Source organism: Lepidochelys kempii, chromosome 16, assembly GCF_965140265.1.
Source record: "Lepidochelys kempii isolate rLepKem1 chromosome 16, rLepKem1.hap2, whole genome shotgun sequence".
Lineage (NCBI taxonomy): Eukaryota > Metazoa > Chordata > Testudines > Cheloniidae > Lepidochelys > Lepidochelys kempii.
In genome coordinates, this window is record NC_133271.1 from 15770499 (window position 1) to 15793993 (window position 23495).

General features: G+C 53.4%; 1 protein-coding gene across 2 annotated transcripts; it reads left to right on the forward strand.

Annotated features, from left to right (window-relative positions):
• The first annotated feature begins 6241 nt into the window (after nucleotides 1-6241).
• Nucleotides 6242-22885, forward strand: ST6GALNAC6 (ST6 N-acetylgalactosaminide alpha-2,6-sialyltransferase 6). Of its 2 annotated transcripts, XM_073314304.1 has the most exons (7): nucleotides 6242-6382; nucleotides 9698-9758; nucleotides 12111-12175; nucleotides 18815-18994; nucleotides 20042-20439; nucleotides 21624-21731; nucleotides 21834-22885. In XM_073314304.1, exons 3-7 carry the CDS (start codon nucleotides 12161-12163, stop codon nucleotides 22021-22023), a joined length of 891 nt encoding a protein of 296 aa, XP_073170405.1. In that variant the 5' UTR covers nucleotides 6242-6382; nucleotides 9698-9758; nucleotides 12111-12160; the 3' UTR covers nucleotides 22024-22885. The 2 variants fall into 2 exon arrangements, with proteins under 2 accessions (XP_073170405.1, XP_073170404.1); XM_073314303.1 differs by lacking the exon at nucleotides 9698-9758.
• The last annotated feature ends 610 nt before the right edge of the window (nucleotides 22886-23495 follow it).

Consider the following 23495-nt stretch of genomic DNA (forward strand, 5'->3'; position numbering starts at 1 on the left):
CAGTGACATAGGGAAGGGTAGGAGAGACGTCCTGGAGGCCAAATTTAGGCTGCTAGGAAAGAGACTGAAATCCAGGACCTCTATGGTGGCATTCTCAGAAATGCTCCCCATATTGACTGGGTACTTGTCACCTCAGGACAAAATGCAGAGATAAAATTTCTCGATACTTTAAATGACGGCTTCTTGGAACAGCTGGTACAGTAACCCACCAGGGGAGAGGCAACTCTCGTGAGTGGAGCGCAGGATCTGGTCCAAGAGGGAACTATAACAGGACGGCTGGGAAATAGTGACCATAGTATAATAATTAACATTCCTGTGGTGGGTAAAACACCTCAACAGCCCAACACTGTGGCATTTAATTTCAGAAAGGGGAACTATGCAAAAATGAGGAGGTTAGTTAAACAGAAATTAAAAGGTACAGTGTCTAGAGTGAAATCCCTGCAAGCTGCATGGACGCTTTTCAAAGGCACCATAATAGGCTCAACTCAAATGTATACCCCAAATTAAAAAACACAGTAAAAGAACTAAAAAAGAGCCACCGTGGCTTAACAACCATGTAAAAGAAGCAGTGAGAGAGAGGCATTTTTTAAAAAGTGGAAGTCAAATCCTAGTGAGGTGAATAGAAAGGAGCATAAACACTGCCAAATTAAATGTAAAAATGTAATAAGAAAAGCCAAAAAGGAGTTTGAAGAACAGTTAGCCAAAAACTCAAAAGGTAATACCAAAATGTTTTTTAACTACATCAGAAGCAGGAAGACTGCTAAACAACCAGTGGGGCTCTTGGATGATCGAGATACAAAAGGAACACTTAAAGACGATAAAGTCATCGCAGAGAAACTAAATGAATTCTTTGTTTCAGTCTTCATGGCTGAGAATGTTAGGGAGATTCCCAAACCTGAGCCGTCTTTTGTAGGTGACAAATCTGAGTAATTGTCACAGATTGAAGTGTCACTAGAGGAGGTTTTGGAATTAATTGAGAAACTTAACAGTAACAAGTCAGTGGGACCAGATGGCATTCACCCAAGAGTTCTGAAAGAACTCAAATTTGAAATTCAGGAACTATTAACTATGGTTTGTAACCTGTCCTTTAAATCAGCTTCTGTACCCAGTGACTGGAAGATAGCTAATGTAACGCCAATATTTAAGAAGGGCTCTAGAGGTGATCCTGGCAATTACGGGCCGGTAAGTCTAACGTCAATACCAGGCAAATTAGTTGAAACAATAGTAAAGCATAAAATTGTCAGACACCTAGAAGAACATAAATTGTTGCACAAAAGTCAACATGGTTTCTGTAAAGGGAGATCATGTCTTACTAATCTATTAGAGTTCTTTGAGGAGGGGTCAACAAACATGTGGACAAGGGGGAGCCAGTGGACATTGTGTACTTAGATTTCCAGAAAGCCTTTGACAAGGTCCCTCACCAAAGGCTCATATGTAAATTAAGTTGTCATGGGGTATGAGGGAAGATCCTTTCATGGATTGAGACCTGATTAAAAGACAGGGAACAAAGGATAGCAATAAATGGTAAATTTTCAGAATGGGGAGAGGTAAGTAGTGGTATTCTCCCAGGGTCAGTCCTAGGACCAATCCTATTCAACCTATGCATAAATGATCTGGAGAAAGGGGTAAACAGTGAGGTGGAAAAGTTTGCAGATGATACTAAACTGCTCAAGATAGTCAAGACCAAAGCAGAGTGTGAAGAACTTCAAAAAGGTCTCACAAAACTAAGTGATTGGGCAACAAAATGGAAATGAAATTTAATGTGGATAAATGTAAAGTAATGCACATTGGAAAAAATAACTCCAACTATACATACAATATGATGGGGGCTAATTTAGCTACAACTAATCAGGAAAGAGATCTTGGAATCATTGTGGATAGTTCTCTAAAGACGTCCACGAGGTGCGCAGCGGCAGTTAAAAAAGTAGACGGGATGTTAAGAATAATTAAAAAAGGGATAGAGAATAAGACGGAGAATATCTTATTGCCCTTATATAAATCCATGGTACGCCCACATCTTGAATACTGTGTACAGATGTGGTCCCCTCATCTCAAAAAAGATATACTGGCATTAGAAAAGGTTCAGAAAAGGGCAACTAAAATGATTAGGGGTTTGGAACAGGTCCAATATGAGGAGAGATTAAAGAGGCTCAGACTTTTCAGCTTGGAAAAGAGGAGACTAAGGGGGGATATGATAGAGGTATATAAAATCATGAGTGGTGTGGAGAAAGTGAATAAGGAAAAGTTATTTACTTGTTCCCATAATATAAGAACTAGGGGCCACCAAATGAAATTAATAGGCAGCAGGTTTAAAACAAATAGAAGGATGTTCTTCACTCAGCGCACAGTCAACCTGTGGAACTCCTTGCCTGAGGAGGTTGTGAAGGCTAAGACTATAACAGGGTTTAAAAGAGAACTGGACAAATTCATGGAGGTTAAGTCCATTAATGGCTATTAGCCAGGATGGGCAAGGAATGGTGTCCCTAGCCTCTCTTTGTCAGAGGGTGGAGATGGATGGCAGGAGAGAGATCACTAGATCATTACCTGTTAGGTTCACTCCCTCTGGGGCATCTGGCATTGGCCACTGTCGGTAGACAGGATACTGGGCTGGATGGACCTTTGGTCTGAGCCAGTATGGCCATTCTTACGTCCTTTAATTCAAACAGCGGAGGTCATGCTTTTAGATCACTCAGTCCCTGCTGACACGTCCAGGGGGTCAGTACATGTGCAAGTTGAATGCCCCCTCTATCAGTCCCATTAGTTTGTCCTCTACTGACGTTGCCAAGTCACCTTAGCTCTAGGGGCTGCTCCTTTGGCTGGAAACACCAAATCACAGGCTGATCATGTGTCACACAATATGTCACGCTGCCCGCTTGCTCTCCTGGACCTTGGTTTAAATAGAAACAGACATCACTGAGGGAGGCAGAGCCCCCTGTTCCCATCACACTCTTCCCTGCTCCTCTTCTCTGGCAGAGGCTGCTGAACTTATACAGGAAGAGCAGGCTGCCTGGAGCAATGCCAATCATACAGACTCTTCCTCATCCGATGAAGTGAGCTGTAGCTCACGAAAGCTTATGCTCAGATAAATGTATTCGTCTCTAAGGTGCCACAAGTCCTCCTTTTCTTCTCCTATAGATGTCAAGCATTGGTTGCTGACTCAGCATTAGTCAGCACTGTGTGCAGACTTCCTTCTGTGGGGGGATGGAATTTCCAATCTATCCAGAGGAACAATGAACATCTTAAAAATCCCAAGTAGCTCTCACACTCATAGTCAACTGACTGCTTTGAGAGCAGGCTCTTAATTAGCTCACAGAGGGCCTGATTCTGCTGCTTTTACTGGCTGACCAGCTGTTTATTTTCTGAGTAGCCCTGCTGAAACCAATGAACCTGCTCTGAGAATTCACTCCACCCCGAGGAATGAAGAAGAGAAAAACTGAAAGAAACGACAGTCGTTTATATTCCAGTAGCCCCGAGAAGTTGCAGCTGAGCCTCCTGGTGCTGGGCACGGTACATACACAGAGCGAGAGACAGCCCCCGCCCCAAAGAGCTTACAGTCTAAATACATAAGACAAAGGGTGGGGAAGAGGCAGCACTGATGCTAGTGGGAGACTGTGTTGTTCAGTGGATAGGGCAGTGGACTGGGACTCGGGAGACCTCGATTCTAGTTCCAGCTCTGCCACCAACCAGCTGCATGACCTTGGGCAAGTCACATCGTCTCCTGTGTCCATCTTGTCTAGTAGGCTGTAAGGTCTGTGGGAGAGGACCAGCCTCACACAGTGTATGGTCTATGTGGGAGGGACAGCCTCTCACGGTGTGACACAGCTAGCACAACAGAACCCTGCTTTCAGCTGGGGCCTTTAGACACAAATAATCACTACTACTAAGAACGATCTCTTTTTCAAAAGAATTCAGTTCCCATATAGGCACCAGGAGCAAGCCTTGAATTTCGATGTGCCTCATTTATGCAAACAGCTTGATGGAGCTCACCCAGCAAATCATGTCAGAGCAAGAGACAGAAGGTACCAATGCCCATCTCCTTACTCTAACCACTTGGCAACACTCCCTTGTTTAACTAAATGGTCTTTACACAGTAGTGTCACCAATAAGGGTGTAACAGTGGGGAATACACAGCTCCCTAGCAAAGAGCTGCTGTTTATTCTTGGAAGCAGAGGAATGCCTGTGATCTGGCGGGTGCCAAGGGGTTAAAGGACCCAGATTCCATGCTGTCAGTGAGGAAGCTGCTACAGTCAAATGGGTCCCTGTGGAAGCTACAAGCCTCTTGCTCTGGGAACACTCCCCAATTAAAAATAGCCCCCTCCTCCCCCTGTGAACACAACGGACTTCTGCCTGCCTATTTCCCAGCAGCCACATGATGGCATTGCTCAGTAAATAGGGTTTTACTTATTGGTTGGCTTTGGCTGAAGTTACCTGATGCCAGCCAGTAAGTGCAAAGTTTTGTTTCATTTGAGACTTCAGCCCCACTGGGCTGGCTCAGTGGTGGAGGGGTGGGAGGCCAGCCCTAGCAGCAGCCCAATAGCGGAGTTGCTAGTGGAAATGGATCTGAGTGGCCTGGGTGTGCCCAGCTCTCCCTGAGACTCTGTGTTGGGCTGGAGGAGGATTAGTGCTACACAGCGGGATTTCCCAGCCCTCCAGCCCCAGGGTTGCTTGTGTTCTCGAGAGAGCGAAGTGCCAATATGTGGTTTGTGCACATTGTGGGCCTTGTGTCACTGGGGGTTAGTCTGTGGCCAGCCAGCCAGCCTTGGCTATGCAGCTATTGGCAGCTTTCATCTCGGCCTCATGCCCCCCAACTCCACGCAGTGTACTGGAGGGGGCAGAGTAGCCGGTCCAAGGGGGTGGGGGGAGACGACACGCAAGGCAGGGCTTTCCCAGCTGGACAGGTTCATTTCGACATCTTCATCTCTCCAGTGCACGGCCCATATGAGCATGCACTGGTATGCAGGGCTGCCATGGCAACTGTGCTTGCACAGGCGGTAACCAAGGCGAACATACACACATGGGGTTAAGGAGCCCGATTGCCACATGGGGCCATTTCATACCAGGCGGGCGCAGGTCTGCGCTGTGCTTCGCTGGGGCGGAGACCAGACGGGCAGGATGAACATCACCCGCCTTATTTATCCTGAAACCAACCTAGGGATCCCCAGACAAAGTGGCTCCCACGCTACGTGTTGGGATGGGGGGAGGCGGATCAGAAGCGGGATCCAGATTCCACAGCTAGGCCCACTTCTTATGCCTGTTTCCTTGGTTTTACAGTACAACCCGGCTCACAGGTAGGACCATGCTTCTTTGGGAGGCGGACTCATGTCCAGAGCTGACCCGCTTTACCTGGGCAGTAACTTTCTGTGCAGGTGCTGGCAGCTGGCTCTGCACAAACAGAGCCCAGGGGTGCTGGAACAATTTTTACAGTGGGGGGTGCTGAGAGCCATTGAACCAAACTGTAAACCCTGGATATAATGGAAACCCCTTCAAGCCAGGGGGTGCTGCAGCATCTCCCGCACCTCTAGTTCCAGTCCCTATGTCAGAGCCTGTAAAATAACCTCTTGACAGCGTAAAACACCAATGAAGAGAGAGGCCTTCAGAGCCACCTACCACCCTGGGAGCCATTGCTCCTGCCTCTGGCTAGACAGGGATGTATTCATAGGACCAGACTCCCACCTGCCCCCGAGACTCTGTGTCCTGGTGCTTCATGCACAATAGCTTCCCAGCCCCAGGAAATACCCTTCTCCATTCCTCCATATTAGTACTATTATTTGTGAGGAAGAAGTGTAGTCTAATGGTTACAGCCAGGCACGGGGGTGCCCAGGACTCTTGGGGTCTATTCCCAGCTCAGTCACTGATTGGCCGTAAGACCTCGACGAGTCACTTAACTGCTCTATGCCTCAGTTTCCCCCGCTGCAAAATGGGCGCTATGAAGCGTCTCCTACTGAGGCAAACCCTGCGGTCCTTAGCCAGTCAGAACTCCGCTTGGCCTCCGTGGGAAGTCCGAGCACGGAGGGCAGGGTTTGGCCCCGCGCTTTGAGATCCCCCGAGGGCAGGATGTGTCGCCAGGCCAAGTATTATTACGCCGGCTGCATCTCCAGGCCAGGACCTGCCCGCGCCTTTCCCCCAGCAAGGGCAGAGACCGCAGCGCACGCGCGCTCCCGGCAGCCGATGGGGGGCGCCCTTTCCCAGGCCGCGCGAATGGGGCTGGCGAGGGAAGGGGGCGCGCGCTAGGACCCGGGCAGGGAGCAGGTGGCCGCGGGGGGCTGCAGGCGCCGCGCTCCCAGCTCCCGGGCGCTCCTGCCGCGGGGCGGCTGGTCCCGGGCTAGGAGAGCGGGGGGCTCCCCCGTGTGCCCGGGGCTGGCGGAGCTCGCAGGGGAGCGAGGTAAGCGGCGCATCCTCGTGCCCTTGGCGGAGCCCCGGCACCGCGGGCGGGGAGCGGGGTGCAGGCGCCCCTCGGCCGGGAAGTTACCGGGCAGGCAGCAGAGGGGCTGGGGAGGGGAGAGGCCCTTCGTCCTGCTGCAGATGCACCCCGGGGTGGGCCGCCTCTGCTGGGGTTAGGGGCTCAGGGGTGCGTCCAGACCGCCCCACGGAGGGTGAACGGGGCTGGCTGTCTCCCGCAGGCAGGCCCTCGCCCCAGGGACCGGCTCCGGGGGCACAGCGGCGTGGGTGCTGCCTGGGGGCCGCGTGGGTTCTGTGCCGGGTGGTGCTGGATGCCCGGGGCCTGCCCCGGGCGCTGGTGACACGCTCGGGCGTGTGACCGTGATTTGCACGGGTGCGCAGGGCTCTGCCCGAGGCGGGCTCAGGCCCCAGGTGCGAGTGGCGGACCGGAGCGGGAAGGTGGGATTTAGTCCGGCTCTCCGGGGGCAGGGGCGTCGTGCGCTGCCCCAGTTTAGCCGGATAAGGGTATTTCTGTAATACCGGCGGATTAGCCGTGACGCTCGTTTCACTCTGATTCCCCCAGGCAGAAAGGGGCAGCTGGTTGGGTTTTTCACTCTAGGAGGTTGCAGACGGCAGATCGGATCAGCCCTCCCCTTGGGGCAGGGCCCTGGCGGGGGCAGAGATGTGACAGAGCGAGCCTCAAGACGGAAGGGCAGCCTGCCCGTCCGAGCTGGGGCCCGCTCTCAGTCCCTTGGAAGGGGAGGGGGGAGAGACATCCCCCCCCCCCAAGCCAGGCTCTCGACTTCCCTCATATGAAAGGTCTCGCCCAGGTAAGGAAAAGGGAAACTTCACCAAGGCCTCCCTCTCTGATCTGGGACCCGTCCTCGAGGTTTGCACTTCAGCAGCCTGGATGTCCTGATCACTAGGGATTTGTCGGTGAACTCCTAGTGGGGAGGACTCTGCAGCTGCCGGGCGAATAGGGCATCGTGAACTAGACAGGACATGATAGTGCAACCCAGAGGCAAGCAGAGAAGGGGTGGGGGGCTAGCCCACTGACTTCACTGGGCTTTGGCTCAGACTCCTAGCGCGTGGTGTGTTCGGAGCTCTGTGCTGCTGGGTGGGCTAGGGGGGTGCTGAATCACTGCCTTTGGGGGAGCCCTGAGCATTTGTGCATCTTCCTTCCCCTGGCTGTTTGCTCTCCTTCCCTCCCTCTCTCTCTTTTTAGCGCCCCTTGTGCCATCACCTACTCTGGGGAAATTCAAGGCTCAGACTAAGCCACCCACCTGTCAGGGGCCAGCCAGGGAGAGGGTATTTGGTCCTGCCACCATGCAGAGGACAGGGGCGGTAATAACCTCCCAGAGCCACTTTCCAGCCCAAGTGATGATTCCCTGCTTCTCTCCCTCTGTCTCCATCCTCCCCCCACCCACACAAAACGTTATCCGCCTTTGCTTTTTCCTTTCCCACACACAAAACATTATCTTCCCCGCCCCTCAGCTATTCAGGCGAGGCATGAAGAGGCGAGTGATGAAGGAGCAAACGGAGTCGGTGTAGTTGGGAGGCTGAGTGTTAAGGAGGATGAATTGTACTCAGTGAGAACGGACGGCTTCCCACACCAGCCGTGGGGGGATATTGTGGACTCCAGGATGGGTAGGAGAGCCAGGAGGAGGAGCAAGGAGTGGAGACATCCAGATGATAGATTCAGGTGGCATTATGCCTACGTTGCGGGTCTGGGAAGCTTTGGGGAGCATGAGCTTTGCCCGTCTCAAAGCACTACCGGTGCACACAGAGTCTGACCAGGCCCCATCCTCCGATGCACCCTCTTCTGGTGCTGAGCAGGGCCGGCAGCGCTTGGGGAGCGCTGACGGCAGCATTGTGGTTCACTCCTGCGTGGGTGCCAACCAGCGCCGGCCTTAGGGGTGGGCGACTGTCTAAGGCACTGTGGTCAGGGGGGCTCCGTGGTCAAGGGGCTCGGGCTCCCTGTTGCTGCCAGCGGGGTGTGGTCCAGCGTGACAGGAGCACCCTGCTCCCAGTCAAAGGCTCCCTGCTCGCTGCCCCACCTCGTTTCCCAGCCCAGCTCCTAGTCCCATCTCCTCACTCTGCGAGTTGTTTGGCTCTTCCCCTGCCACCCACTGCACTTGCAAACGCCCTGGACCCAGCCCAGACAACAGGCAGGGCCCAGGATGGACACTGTGGTCAACAGGCAAGAAGCAGGTGGGACTGGGGTGCAAGGCCGTGGGAGGGATCTCGGGGGCAGGGGCGATGCAGGGAACGGCTGGGAAGGCAAGAAGGGCCAGGGGTAAGGGCTGGGGAGGCAGCAGGGGCGCCAAAATATAAGTTCATCCAGGACACTATTTCTAAGGCTGGCCCTGGGTCAACCTAACCTTTTCCACCCTGTGCACTTTTCTTTCCAGGGGACCAGTGTAGGGGCAGCCCCAGTTCAGTGCTGGCTGACATAGAATCATAGAAGATCAGGGTTGGAAGGGACCTCAGGAGGTCATCTAGTCCAACCCCCTGCTCAAAGCAGTACCAATCCCCAACTAAATCATCTGTATGGGCTCCTCTCTGCTGTCCTTTCCCCTATCCATCCCACTGTCACCCATGCTACACACACTGAGACTGGTTGGTTTAGAGGTGTGCAGAGCCGCCTTTGGCCTCCTAGGTGATCCCTTTGATCCTGGCCCAAAGGCCATCAGATTGCATTTGCCAGGCTGTCCCTCTGGCTCCTTTCCCCAGCAATGACGGCACAGGAAAGAGTTACAAGGAAAACCCATGGGCATACGGGTGATGTTGGTCTGCTAAATACATCCTGCCCTTGGGCCTCAGGCCCCCTTGGGTCACCTCTGCGGTCAGGGCTCCCAGGCTGTGTGAGATTAACTCCCCTTTGTGCATGCGTGTGTGTGTGTTATTTCCCAGCCTTCCCAAGGCAGTGAGGAAAGAGGATTTTTCCAATCATGGTAAGTAACGAAGAGGGGAAATTGCAGTGACTCACTAATGAGGACTTAAAAAACAATTGGTTAGATCTGTGCTTGGTATGGAGCAGCTGTGGAATGGTAGATCCCTGCAGAGCGAGAATGAGAGCTCTTGTATGTGTCCAGGTACACATGTTAGGGTGGGAGGGAGACAAATATACTCTTTAGTGCTTCTTTGTTCATAGAGGTGCTGGCTTGAGCTGGGAGCGCCTCTGTGAAATGAGTTAGGTGGTTCTCAGCCCAGTTCCTATTGCACAGGCATCCCCATCTGTAGCTGGTCTCAGCAAAGAGGTCCCTGTCAGACTGGGCCATGGAGACTGAGCTGCCCTCTGCTGATTGGGTTTTTCCAGGACTTTGGCCCGTTGGCAGGTAGCGGGGACGATAGATCGAAGACCCTTCTCCCAGACTGAGGTACATCAGCAGTGATCCCTTCCCCGACCCCTCTCTTCTGAGCTGGAGGGGACCCCTGCTAGTGGAGAGAGGGGAGCTCATTCCTCCTGGCCCATTCACCCCCCAGCCTCCGGGCTGAGCCTGCCAGCAAAGGGAGCTGTGGAGTGCCAGATGTGGGGATGGAGTTAGTGATGCAGGCACCTGTCCACCAAGGACTGGGCTGAGACAGACCAAACTGTCTGTCCATTGTACATGCATGGCCCCCATTACCAGAGCGCCTGAGGGCCACACAGTTGTTCATGTATTTGTCCTCACGGCACCCCTGTTTGGGGCGGTTACGTCCTCCCAGTTACAGATCAGGGAGCTGAGGCACAGGGAAACCGACTGACTCACCCAGTGTCACGTGGGCTGTGTCAGAGCTGGGATTGAAACATCCTAACCTAGCACCTTCATTTAATACAGGCCACCAAAGAGCCATCAAATGGCACCAACTTGAAATCACCATCAGCCTAGGCTGGATTCAGGCTGGGGAGGTGGCTGTGAAAAGCTCCCTCTCTCCCTGACCCAGCCAGCCCTTCCCCTCCACCCATGTAAAACCCTGTGGGAGCCCTCGGAGAGGTGGCCGGCTGCCTTTGCTCCATTCCCAGGTGTTCGTTTTAATGGGATTTTGTATCTTTGGAGCCTGCAATCCCCTTAGAGAGGTTGGGTTGATGTGATCATGGGTAAACATTGTCCCCCAGCAGATTTATGGCCCTTGATCAGGTATTTGTTTGAATGGATTTTACTGAGCTTTTTGGGCAGGAAAATAATCTCCTCCTAAAGCTTAACCAGCCTGCAGGTTCGCACTGTAATAAGCCAGGGGGTGGGAGGCATGCTTATGCCGAAGGCTGCCTTAGGAGACCTCTCCCTCCACCTCCCTGCCAGGGAATGAGCCTGTGATGGGGAGACTGATGAGTTTGCAAAGCTGTCCTCGCACAAGACCTTGCTATACAAACACTGGTTTTGATCTTGAGCTCACTTCTCCAGCACAAGCTGAGGAAGGAGAGTTGCAGCTGACTCATAACCCCTGCAGTTCGGAAGATCCGTGCCGGCTCACTAAGCAGAGGAATATTTGACCCATCTCTTGGGCCTTCCATCTAAGGGAACTGCAAAGCCCTTTACAAACATTAACTAATTAAATTAAGTGAAAGTGGCAAATTGTCCTGTGGCACCTTATAGACTAACAGACGTATTGGAGCATGAGCTTTTGTGGGGGAATCTGAAGATTCAGCTGCATGTGACGAAGGGGGGATTCACCCATGAAAGCTTATGCTCCAATACGTCTGTTCGTCTGTCAGGTGTCACAGGACTGTTCTGCTTTTACAGATCCAGACTAACATGGCTACCCTTCTGATAATGAAATTAAGTCTCTCAACCCTTCCCCCCATCTTTTGGCAGATATTATTGTTTTCCCCAGTTTACAGATGGGGCCACTGGGGCCCAGGAGATCTAGTGACTTGCGCAAAGTGTCAGGACCAGGGATAGAACCCAGGAGTCCTAGATCCCAGACCCCTGCTGTGCTTCACTGTAATGACCCATTATGTAAGCTGATTTAGGTATGGCTAATCCAGTTTACAAACCATCGCTTGCTTTTCTTCCTCCTGGGAGATCTCTCTGTGACCAGCAGCCGTTCTGGGGCTGACAGCGTCTCTCTGTCTGAGGAGCACTAAACACATGGCTGACTTACGCTTTAGAAAAGTGACTGAGCTTTCACCCTGTGGCATGGTTCCCCTGCACCTCCCCTGCTTTAATTAAAGGGTGTAGGAGGAGGGGCTGCTTCCCAGTAGGTGGGGAGAGTGGGAGACCCACACTAGGGTCAGAGGACTCTGTACTTCAACTTTGGACCTGGCTGTGCTTGGGAGATGGAGCAGAAGGAGAAGGCAGCCTGGGAGCAATATGCATGAAAAGGGCCATTTAGGTGCAGAGCCCAGGTTGAGGGCAATGAAAGACCAAAATAAGGGGGCTGGGGGGAAATGGTGACATCCAAAATTGAGCTGTTGAGAGACGGCTCTGAGCTGTGATCTGTGGCAGGGCAGATGGGCACATCTGGGAAGGCAGCATGGTGCCAGAGGGCCTGATGCAAAGCTCTTTGCAGTCAATGGAAAGACTCGCAGTGACTTCGCCAGGCTTTGGGTCAGGCCAGGAGAGCACAACGCAGCAACATGGTGTGTTCGGCCCTGTAGGTGCGCCCAGCCCAGCCCAGCCTGACCTGTTTGGGCTGTGCTGTCATGTGGGTCAGAGTACGATGGGGTGGAGATTGGTAGCCATGGACTTGTATTCGAGGAAGGGGGCAGATAGTTTAGAGAGTGACCATGCCTCTTTGTTTCTGTGCAGGGACTTGAGTTATGCTGATGAAGGCTCCGCACTAAGGTTGGCAGAGAGACATGAGTAACAACACGGTAAGTCCTCCCCACGAAGCAGCCCTCCTGTCCTGGTCCCGTGCGTCCATCTTCCGGGCCCTCAGAGGGTGTCATGGGCTTCCTCCTCCCCTTTGGAGCTCGTTCTGCTCGGCCATCTACCAGAGCTGGTTCGCTGACCATCCTGGCACAGTGTTGGAGGTTAATGTGATTTTTCACTGGCTTCGGTTTCTTTTCTGGGCAGCAGCGGCAGCTTGTGCTCTGGGTTCAGGGCAGCTCTGTACATAATTGCTGTGCTTCACCCTCGGAGCGTGGCGTCTAGACCCTGTGGCTGTACGTGATTTAAAAACAACCCCAATAAACCCACCTAGCCCCAGGTCACAGAGGGAGCCAGAGGTAGGTGTTCCTTGCTCCTCAGGCTGGTCGGCCAAGCCTGTCGCTCGGGACTGGGGAAAGCCAGCCCTGACTGAGCCAAGACCTGCTGTCCTGTCCTCCAGGCTCTTGAAAGAGGGAGCTGCAGCAACGCTGGGTGGTTCATTCCAGCCTTGATGGAAGCAGGAGGTAGCAGAAATCTCACCAGAGGACCAGACTCCAGGGGAGAGGGTCCCAGCCCATGGTCAGAGGCCCAGGGGGCATCTGAACAGACCCAGTCTCAAGAGAAACCTCCAGACTTTACCGCAAGTCAGGGCAGAACTGGGGGACTCTGTCTGGTTTCCAGCAGAATCTGTGCATCAGCCCAGGTTCCCATGAGGCACAGGGGAATCTCATGGGAGATGTGAGGGGACCCTGAAGCTTTTGCTAGAGCTTTGTGGGGAGGACTCTTACTTGAGACAGCAGGAGCCTCTGGGGCTTACTAAAAATCTCTGGGCCTCGGGGAGCCTGGCCAGAGCCTTAGATTTGTGACTAAATTGGGAATTAGCGGAGTTTGCCTGGTTTTAGGTTCCCCAGCTCTGACCTTTCTCTCCAAGCCTTGCAGCGTTCGTCTCTTACTCCGCCACTGCCCTGCCCTCCGCTCCTCGACTGCTCTGGGCATTGTTACCCTCCCCACTCCCCCCCTGTCCCCCCTTCCCCCACTCCCCACATTAGTAAGTCTGCTGGCCAGCCCCAGCTCTGGTGGAACTCCTTTGACATGAGGGATGACTCTCTCCCACCCAGCCAGCCTCGCCCTCCGCTCCATCAGGACCGTGTATGTTCATCTGCGTCTGTTTTCCTGTATTCTGCCCACTAGTGATAGCAATCTGAAAACTGCTCTGGGCCCCAGGCAGCCCTGTGGCTATGGGGTAGGAGAAACTCTCCCTGATGCCCAGTGGGGCCTTGTGTCCTGCAGTGGGAGAACAGGGCTCTTGGGTTTTAATCCCAGCCATGAGCTTGGGCAGTCACTGGAGCCAACATCTACAAAAACAGCCTCTGGCTTTGGGTGCCCAGCTCCACCTCAAGACATGCAGGGTCCTTTGCTCAGTGCTGATGAGCGCCCACAGCTCCCCTTGACTTCGGCCGGAGCTGCAGGTGCTCCACCCTTCTACAACTCAGGCCCACGGTGACTCAGGTTGGACACCCAAACCCAGTGGCCACCTTTGAAAAGATTGGCCGTAACCTCTTATTATTCAGTTATTTAACACTAATTACAGTAGCCCTCAGAAGCCCCAGTTGGGATCAACGCCCCAGTTGTGCTGGGTGCTGTACATAGACTCAGCCCCTATACGAAAGAGCTCAGTGCCTCAGTTTACCCATTTGGAAAACAGGGCTAATGTCACTGATTCTGTTCTCAAGCCTGATATGAGGACTGGCTCACTCATGTTTGAGACGTGCTGTGCAGATGAGGCCATGCAGGAAAGATGTCTGAGTGGTTTTCCTCTCAGGAGATCTGTGCATTCTCAACTGCTCAGAGCAGGCGCACCAAGTAGCAGCATTCATATCAAATCTTTGTACCCTGAAGTCATGGTGAAATAGTAGCCAGGTAACCTGCATCTGCCCTGTTGTGGGAGCTGGATTTCATTAGCTGCCAGCTCCAGGTTACTGGGCTGCCCTGTTTTCAAATGCACCATGAAATCCAGCTGAGATTTCACTGGAAAGAGGGCAGGGAAGTGAATAAACCTCACCCAGGAGTGTTTGCCCTGACGTTAAGTCTCCCTGAAAACAAATTAAGTACAAGGGAGGAGAAAACGCAATCTTGGCTAAGATCCATCTGAGGTTCCTGGAGCAGAAGGCAGCTGGCAGGTTGTTGATAGCCGGCTGGGCTATTGGGTCCCTGTGCTGCTCCATAGCCTATTAGCCCTTGTTAGTTTCCAGTCAAGGAAGGCACCTCTGGGGCCTGCTCCTGCAGGGGACTTTTGCCTAAAGATCAGGCCTCCTATTCCAACAGGGGATTGTATGACTTGCTGCCATAACGTAATCCAGGATCTAAAGGACTGGAGGATGAGTTGTCTGTTTCCCCCACACACACACACACACAAACAATTGTTCTCTTTCCTCCATGCTGAGCACTGATGTTTTGTGTGACAGGAGTTTCTGACACATGATCTAGTGGTGACTGATGCTGAATCGTGGCTGTGAGGTTGTTGTGAGTGTGAACAATAATGTTTTAAGTATCAGGGGGTAGCTGTGTTAGTCTGTATCCACAAAAACAACAAGGAGTCTAGTGGCACCTTAAAGACTAACAGATTTATTTGGGCATAAGCTTTTGTGGGTAAAAAACCCACTTCTTCAGCATTTTAGTGAGCCTAAGAGAGGAAGAGAAAATCTAGATAAGAACTAGATTAAACTTTCCCCAGGGTCTTATTCCAGGCCAAATTATGAAGGTGCTACTCAGGGTTTTTATTCCATCTCTCTCCCCTTCTTTCCAGCCAGCCCTCATCACTTGGGTATCTCAGTGCCTGTATTCAGTCCTTGCACAGGCAATGCTCCTGTCTGCTTCATGGGAAATTTTGGCTGAGTCAGGCCTGTAGTTGTTGTTTATTATTTGTATTTTTCTGTAGTGCCCAAGAGGCCCTGCTGTGCTAGGTGTCATCGGGCCCTGTCCTGAAGTGAGTGTGTCAAACGGGATCTGATCTAAAAACTCTTTCCATTGACTTCAGTGGCAGTGGGCTTTGGATCGGGCCCTGAAGGAGAGACTGGGAAAGGCGAGGACAAGGGTAGAGGAAATAGGATCAGGCTGCTACCCAGGGAGCTTTTGCACATTCTGGTGTATCCTGGTGGTTCTAAATCATTTTACTTAGTTTTTAAAAAATAGGTGAAATCAGCCAAGTGATGCCAGAGAAAGAACATTGGGTTTGAACTTAGTACTCACCGACCAGCTGCACAGCAGCTGTCTCGTCTCATCCCCTCCTAACGTATCAAGGAATTCACTCTCTTTTTCTTGGCTGACTTCCGGTTAAATCAACAAGCCAGATTTTAGTGTCAACAAAAAGGAGGCCAAAGAAGAGAAGTCACCGGTGCACAGAGATTGGGGCAGTGTGCTGTGGTTGCTGACTTCTATGGATTATCGAAGTAATTTGTTCACAAGGCACCTCTAAGCACTGTACAGTAGCAACCAAATGTGAGGCCTAGAATACAAAGCAGCCACATATCCAGGCAGTTCCCACAAATATGGTACAAGGAGGAACCCAGTAACTACACAGGGTACCCAGCTCGCATGAGGAAGGAGGCACTGTGGGGAGAGGGCCCAAGAAACACTGACAAATAGAACAGGTGAAATAAATGAGTTTGGTGTGATCTGCAGGCCGGGTAATCTGCCCAGGGGACAGATGGGCACGTATCTGAGACAAAGTGCCCCCCCTCCCCCTCTGCAGCTGAATCTAAGGCTGGGAGGGGGAAAGCCGAGATTCAACGCAAGTAGCCCCGGTGATCAGCAGGTATTAGAGAAATATGTGAGAGAACAACAGGTCAAAGAGACGCTCAGCATAACGAAGGGATATTCAGAAGTGTTCAACGCTGGCCTAACGGCTGCCATGGAAGCCAGTGGGAATTACCACTGGGAGCAGAGTTCGTCCAATATTGAACGCTTCATAGTACCACATCCTGCCCCGCAGCGTGTAACTCGGGGGGAGGAGGCAGGGCCATATGCTGCCTTTGAAAACCAGTGTCCTTTCCTCTTTTGCTAATAATATAACCCGGAACTTTGAAAAGCTTACTTGTGTCCGTTTAAGCTGCTGCTTCACTTTTTTTTTTTTTTTTTACCTTTCACAGAACTTGGATGGGGAAGCCAGCCTGGTCTATTTCACTTTTGTTTCAACTCTGGGCACTGGCATAATGTTGTCTGTGCTCATGGTTCTGGGGGGAGCATGTTGAATTGTTTTTTTAAATCCACTTGTTTTCTTTGAATTTAAAAGAAAAACCAACATTTCTACTTGCATTAGATTTCATAAGCACAGCTAACGTCTACGCGTCCAATTCAACAAGATTTTACTCCTGCGTGGACCAAACTAACAGCGAAGATCCCTGTCTTGCAATTGGGTCCATCCATGCAGAAATTATTTGGCTTAAGGTCATGGCTAGGGGCCCCAATCGGAGAGCAGGGCCTCGTTGTGGTAGGTGTTTGACTCGCGTGTAACAAAAAGATAGTCTCTGCCCCTGAGTTGGTATTCGAACCATGCAATGAGAGGTGGCAGATGGATGACAGACAAATGAGAGAGCACCAGGGAATGATGAGATGATTGAGAAGAATTCACTCCTACACAGAATATTGGAGAAAAAACATGCAGAAGAACCAATGTCTGTAGAAACGTTAGGCCAGCAACAGTGCATCAGGCTGACTGTGCTCCCTGACACCCTCCCGCCCAAGTATCCAACTAAGGAAAACAAATGCAATTATATAAAATGGCCAAAGAAACTAGTAACCCCAAAGGTAGGAAAGTAAGGCCTGAATTACAAATAGAAAAGGAGGAGGCAAGGCAGGAGACTAGAAAATGAGAGTAGGAAAAAGAAGTGGTAATGAAGCTGAAAGAGAGGGGCAGTAGCCACACTAGAATAATAAATGGTAGGAGGTCCTGGCAGCGTTCTGCAGGAAAATCCCTTTACAAGCACTGACTCTTGGCCCCTCTGCCTCGGGTGGCATTGACTAGTGGTTAGCACCCAGATCTGGGAATCAGGACTGCTGGGTTCTGTGCCCAGCTCTGCCATTGACTTGCATAATATGAGTTTTTTCCTGTGTAAAATGGTAACTTTTGGCCACTTCTGAAAGGGGCTTTGAAGTCCCCCAGTGACAGGCACTGTGTAAGGGCTTGTTTACACTAGCTGGGCTACCGCGGCATAACCCTACAGCAGCCGAGGGGTTTTTCTGTCACTGTAGGAACTCCACCTCCCTGGGTGGTGGTAGTTAGGTCAGAGGAAACATTTCTCCATCGACCGAGCTGTGTCTACACCAGGAGCTAGGTTGAGTAGACCAGGGTAAAGCGAGGTGGTGGTTATAGGAAGGCACGAGTGTCTCTCCCTTCTAATTTGGGGGCAGGATAATCTCATAAACTCAAAGTCAGCCAGATTCCCTCTATCTCTGTCTGGCTCTGTGAGATGTGGTTTATTTTAAGGCGTGGGACGGGATCCCGTCCACTCTCTGTGATAAATACCTTCAGAATAAGGTCCCCACCCTTTCCATGGAGTTTGTAATGAAAGCTCTGATGCGACTGGGCCTGCTGTAATGGGGCCAGCACACTGCTGCAGAGGCAGACTGGAAGCTGCAGGGCCCGTCTCTTTGCACAGCTGTCTCATTAGCTGGCCTCCCTGCTGGGATCTTCCCATTTAACCCAGGACAAGCCACAGCCCAGGCCTCTCCTCTGCCCCCACGTGCTCATTGCTCCACTTGCGGCTGCTGGTGCCTCCTGTCCCCGCCTTAATTCCACCCCTTGCAGGCCTGCACCCCTCCTGTCCCCGTCCCCCCCACCATCACCCTGCAACACGCATAGTTAACCCTTTCATTCCTGGTCTCTTTGCTGCCACATCCCGAACAAAGCCAGCATGGGGAGGCAAAAAGCTTGACCAATTGCTGGCCATGATAGATAATGATACAGTGCTTAAAGCAGCCTCTGGCTTCCCGGTGCTTCTGGGCTTGGGGTAATGTCTCATTAAAGCTGGACGTATATTCCTTTAAGAAGCTGCCCATTGCCAAACTCTCCCTTGACATCCGTCTGTGTGTCACAGCAGAGCTTGGGGAGGGGGGAATTGGCCATGGCTGCCTGTCAAAGAACATGGGGGTGTTTGTGCTTCTGGAGCCCTTTGCTGTGGTGTTAGCTGCAGGGATCTCTGGTGTCACAGACAGCGGGGGTGCTAGAGACCGCTGGGAGATGCCCCTTCTCCCCAGGGATGGAGAGCCACGTTTTCCAGGTACCACTGATTTGAGGGACGGGGTGGGGGGCAGTGTGGGAGACCTGCGGCCTGACGGTCAGAGGGGCTCAGTGCTTCCAAATATCACGCCCAGGGTATTTTAAGTTGGGCACCTGAAATCTGAGGCTCGTGGGAGCTGTAGGCTGGAATCCTGCCCAGCTGCTGCTCCTGGCACGGGGTAAGGGAGAAGGGGGCACGAATGAGGTTCATGAGGGTTAAGCCTGTAGTCTCTCAGTCATTTATCGGAGACCATTGCAGAAGCTTTGCCGGTCCCCTCGGCTGCTCTTTCCCAGGCTCCTTCAGAAAGGCGGGGCACTTGGAGACGCAGCACTGTCTCAGTCCCAGGCTCTCCTTTTCCCACTCCAGGGCCAGCGCACAGCAATCCTCGTGGTCCTCTTTGCTTTGATCATGCTGCTGATCATCTACAGCTCGAACAGTGGGAACGAAGTTTTTCACTACACTGCCCTGCGGGGGAAATCCCCCCATCCCCCCAACCTCAAGAAATGGGGATTGAAAAGTGGATACCTCCCTGTCTATGGGAACAAGGTAGGTCGCAGCCCACCGCGGGTGAGCCCGGGGCGCTCCCTGCGGTCACGTCGCAGACTGGGTCCCAGGTCTCGGGGGTGAGCCCAGCAAGCGGTTTACACCGGGAAGGAAGGGCTGGGTTATAAATCACTGGGAGGAGCCACGCGATCGCAGGCTGGTGCATTAGGAGCGTGAAGGGCCGCTGCTTTTCTGGCCTCCGTACGGCTGCACCCTGCCCAGTGGGAGGGGTGGAGCGGAGGCGACACGATACAATTTGCAGCAGCTCAGTTGGAGAATGGACCTTTGTGTTTCTATTATGGAGGCGCCACCCATTGCTTAGAGCCAGGAATCAGGTCTTCTGGACTCTGCTTCCAGCTCACTAACCGGCCCTTGGCAAGTCACTTTGGCCCTCTGTGCCCTGGTTTGCCCATATGTGAAATGGGGGCAGTAATTCCCAGGCATCGTCAGAGGGTTCATTAGGGAATGTCTGGTAAGCAGGTTGGGATCCTCGGACAGAAGGTGCTTATCAAAGGGCAGCATGGTAGGGAACTAGCCAGTGAGTGTGGAGCATTGCCCTCTGCCGCATGGAGCCAGAACTGTGACCCAGAGCTCCGGTATTGCTGTGAGTGACCGTAATGCTCTCCGGCCTGGATCCCGTTGTGCTAGGTGCTGTGCATCCACTTAGAGACACTTGCTACCCCAAAAAGCTTCCAGTCTGAATTGACAAAGGAAGCGTTCCTGGCTTCATTTCACAGACTGGGAACTGAGGCACGGAGAGATGGTGACCGCCCAGGGTCACCCAGGGAGTCTGACAGAGCCAAGAATTGACCCCAGATCGCCTGAGTCCCAGCCCAGTGCCGCATCTGAAAAACAACCCTATTTCCTGTCACCTCAGAGAGAACCCCCGATAGCTCAAGTGGCAGGGGCCAGTGTCTCTGGAGGAGGAGGGTCTTGGTTCTGTTCTCTCCATCGCCTGGGCGTTCTAAGCAGGGAAGGTGCACAGGGTCGTGGTGGTGGGGAGGTCTTAGTTGGCCACAGGGTCCTTGCTAATGATGGTTTCTTCCCCAGACCCTGAATTCCCACTGCCACCAGTGTGTGATCATCACCAGCTCCAGCCACCTGCTTGGGAGCAAACTGGGCTCAGAGATTGACCAATCGGAGTGCACCATCCGCATGAACGACGCCCCCACCACCGGCTACGAGGCAGACGTGGGCAACAAGACCACGGTCCGGGTGGTGGCTCACTCCAGCATCTACAGGGTGCTGAAGGGGCCCCAGGAGTTCGTCAACAAGACCCCGGAGACCATCCTCATCTTCTGGGGTCCGCCCAGCAAGATGCAGAAGAGCCTGCTCAAGATCCTCCAGCGCGTCAGCATGTCCTTCCCCAGCATGTCGGCCTACGTGGTCTCCCCCGTGCGCATGAAGCAGTTCGACGACTTGTTCCGGGGAGAGACCGGGAAGGACAGGTACCTTGGAGCCCCGTTCCCATTCCACTCCTGGGGGCATTCGGTGCCAACAATTCCGGATCCTGCACACAGTATTTTAAAATTCTGCACATTTTATTAGTCAGAAGTACACTACATAATCACGCCCGCTTCGATTATTTTGGTAATTCAGTTCAAAATACCTGCCAGCAAGTATGTCTGTAACGATACAGAGCCACACACAAATTCCCCCAGGAGCAGAGAGTTAAAGCAACTCCTATGACAACCTAGTTCCTGTTTCTCTGCCCACTTCTGCGCCCCCCCACGCATGTCCAGCCAGGGGGTCAGACACCCACAACCCTTCCCCCCCAGAGCCCGGCTGCGGGCCCCCCCCTTGCCCAGATACCCCTTACACACACACAAGCCCAGCCATGGCCCCCTCAGCCCAGACACCCACTCCCACCCCCCCAGCCCAGGGATCCATAGGGAGAAACAGCCTGATGGTCCATCCCAGGCTTGCTGGAACCCTCTAGCTCCCTCCTGCCCCGCTTTGCCTCACACCCCCCACACCCCTGCCGCAGTGTCTTCTGTGTGCAAGCTGGGCTCTGGTGGGTCTAGTGGCCCCTAGTGGCAGCCAGCAGCACTGCATCCCGTTTCTGGGGGGGGTGGCGGGGAAAGGAAATTCTGCATGCACAACGTTAATTTCTGCAAAATTCTGTGTTGCACAGTGGTGCAGAATTCCCTCAGGCGTACCATTTGCATGCCTGGTGACTGGAGCCCCAGCCTCGCTGGCCAGCCCATCCTATTTGTCTGCCCCTGCTGCAGTGCCACTGACCTGGGCTGTCTCGCAATGCACACCCATGAAAAGAGGCCATACTGCCCTCTGGAGTCACTTGCCTGCCTGGCAGTACATCCTGGTCCCTAGCTGGGAAGGGGAAGCCAGCATGCTTGGGTGGTAGGGAGCCTCAGGAGAACAGAAATGGGGTGGGGATGGGGGGGTAAATGGGAGACTCAAGAACTTGGCATCAATATAATTCAATGTCCTCCCACCTTCTCCTAACTGGTCACTCTCTGTCCTCCTCCCCCCACCATCCTACACTCCTTTCCTTCATCACTCTTCCCCTGGCATTCCCTTCTTCCTCCTCTTCTTCCTGCTCTGTCCATCTCTTGTTCTTTTTCTTTCTCCCTCTCCTTCTGCCGGCTCCCTGCCATTCCCCGTTTCTCAGGGAGAAGTCCCGGTCGTGGCTGAGCACAGGCTGGTTCACCATGGTGATTGCCGTGGAGCTGTGTGACAAGGTGCATGTTTATGGGATGGTCCCCCCTAACTACTGCAGGTAAGAACCCAACCCCCACCAGGTGCCCCTCCCGGGATCCCAGCGCTCGGCCATCGGCCGGCAGCGCCCCAGCGGCTCACCCTGTAACTCTGTCCTCCGCAGCAGGAGACCTCAGCCCGGCAAGATGGCATATCACTACTACGAGCCCAAGGGCCCGGACGAATGCACTACCTACATCCACAATGAGCGCAGCCGTAAGGGCAACCACCACCGCTTCATCACGGAGAAAAAGGTCTTTGCCAGCTGGGCCAGCCTCTACAACATCACCTTCTCCCACCCGGCCTGGGACTAGGGCTCCCCGAGGAGACATGGAGCCATTTGAGTGCCCAGCCCAGCAACTGGTGCTAGTCGTGGGATAACTTCACCTGGAAGGGAAAACATCTCTTGGATTAACCCTGTGAGCCAGGCTGGGCTCTGAGGGAGGAGGCCCCACAGCACAAGCTGCCCCGGTTCACTGTCCAGGGCCAGAAGGACTGGCTGAGGGGAGGAAGGGACTGGGATGGTGCCTGTGACCCGACTTGCAGTCCCAAGGCCCAGGGAGTGTTGCTACCCGCGGGGCACTGCTGGGTTCATGGTGCTCCCACCCACACACACACCTCGTGCACATCGCTGGCTCCCTGCTTTGAGGTCACCTCGCTCCCCCATCAGCGATCAGCTCAGGGGCCCAAGAGTGAGTGGGAAATCATCACTGGCTTCCCAGATGGAACGGCTGACCCCTTCTTAGCGCTCTGGGTGGCGTCTCTGGTCTCACCTCTCTTGGCTTCGGGAGAACGTATTTCCGAGATGGGAGGACTGTAACCCTCTCAGCTCCGCTAGGCTCAGCCTGATACTGAGAACCCGGGAGGCAACCCTGCCCCAGGCAGCCTCTGCCTTGGAAAACTACCACCTGCGTCCCCAAGGTTTCCAGTGAGGCCTACATAGAGACCAGCCTCAAGGGGGTAGACTTCTCAGGTGGGTCTGAGGCATGGCTAGGGAGGGGGCATGAGACATCTTTAAACAGGCTGTCCAAGCACTGACCCCCATACGGGACAAGGACAGAGCCCACTCTCCCCTGAGAACTCTCTGCCCTGCTGCCTGTGGCTGATCCCTTGTGTGGCTGCTTAAGACAGGGATGCCCTGTGGGGTGTGGGAGGGGTGTTGTATTGGGGAGCGTCACGGTCACTGGGAGGGGTGTTGGGGGGGAAGGGGAGCTGTCACCGTCATTGAGGGTGCTGTGTTTATGTGTGTTGTTCGCTGGGAGGTATTGAGGGGTGTGTAGGTCACAGTTGCTGGGAGGTATGGAGGGTGTCACAGTCACTGGGAGGCAGTAAGGGGGGGGTGTGACAGTCATTGGGAGGTGTGTTAGGGGACAAGGGGGTATCCGTCTCAAAAGGGCTTCTTTTTCCCCAGCTGTAGAGGGCACTGGGCAGGGGGTGGAGAGGTTCCTTGTTTTGGCATCACCAGCTGCCCTGGGCAAAGCCCAGTCTGAGAGCCGCGTGCCAGGGCGGTTGCTGTCCGCTGGCTGGCAGCCGGTGACTGCCCTCCTTTAACCCCACTTGTGACCAATGCTCCCTCTAATTTTTGACAGGCTGTGTGCGCAAAAAATTTCTTCTGGGCAAATTTTTGTGGGCGCGGTGTTTCGCCGTGTGTGTGGGGTTTCGGAGCTGGGTGCGTGCACACAGCTTAGAGGGAACAGTGCTTGTGACATCCAGATTTGGTGGCACTTGGCCACGCTGGCTGCCCCCAGTGGGCTGGGAGGCCTGGGGCTGTGGTTTATTCACCTCC

Coding starts and splice junctions, on each gene's coding strand:
- ST6GALNAC6 (XM_073314304.1), top strand. Junction 18,995..20,041: donor TCCCTGTCTATGGGAACAAG/GTAGGTCGCAGC, acceptor TTTCTTCCCCAG/ACCCTGAATTCCCACTGCCA. Junction 21,732..21,833: donor GTCCCCCCTAACTACTGCAG/GTAAGAACCCAA, acceptor TGTCCTCCGCAG/CAGGAGACCTCAGCCCGGCA.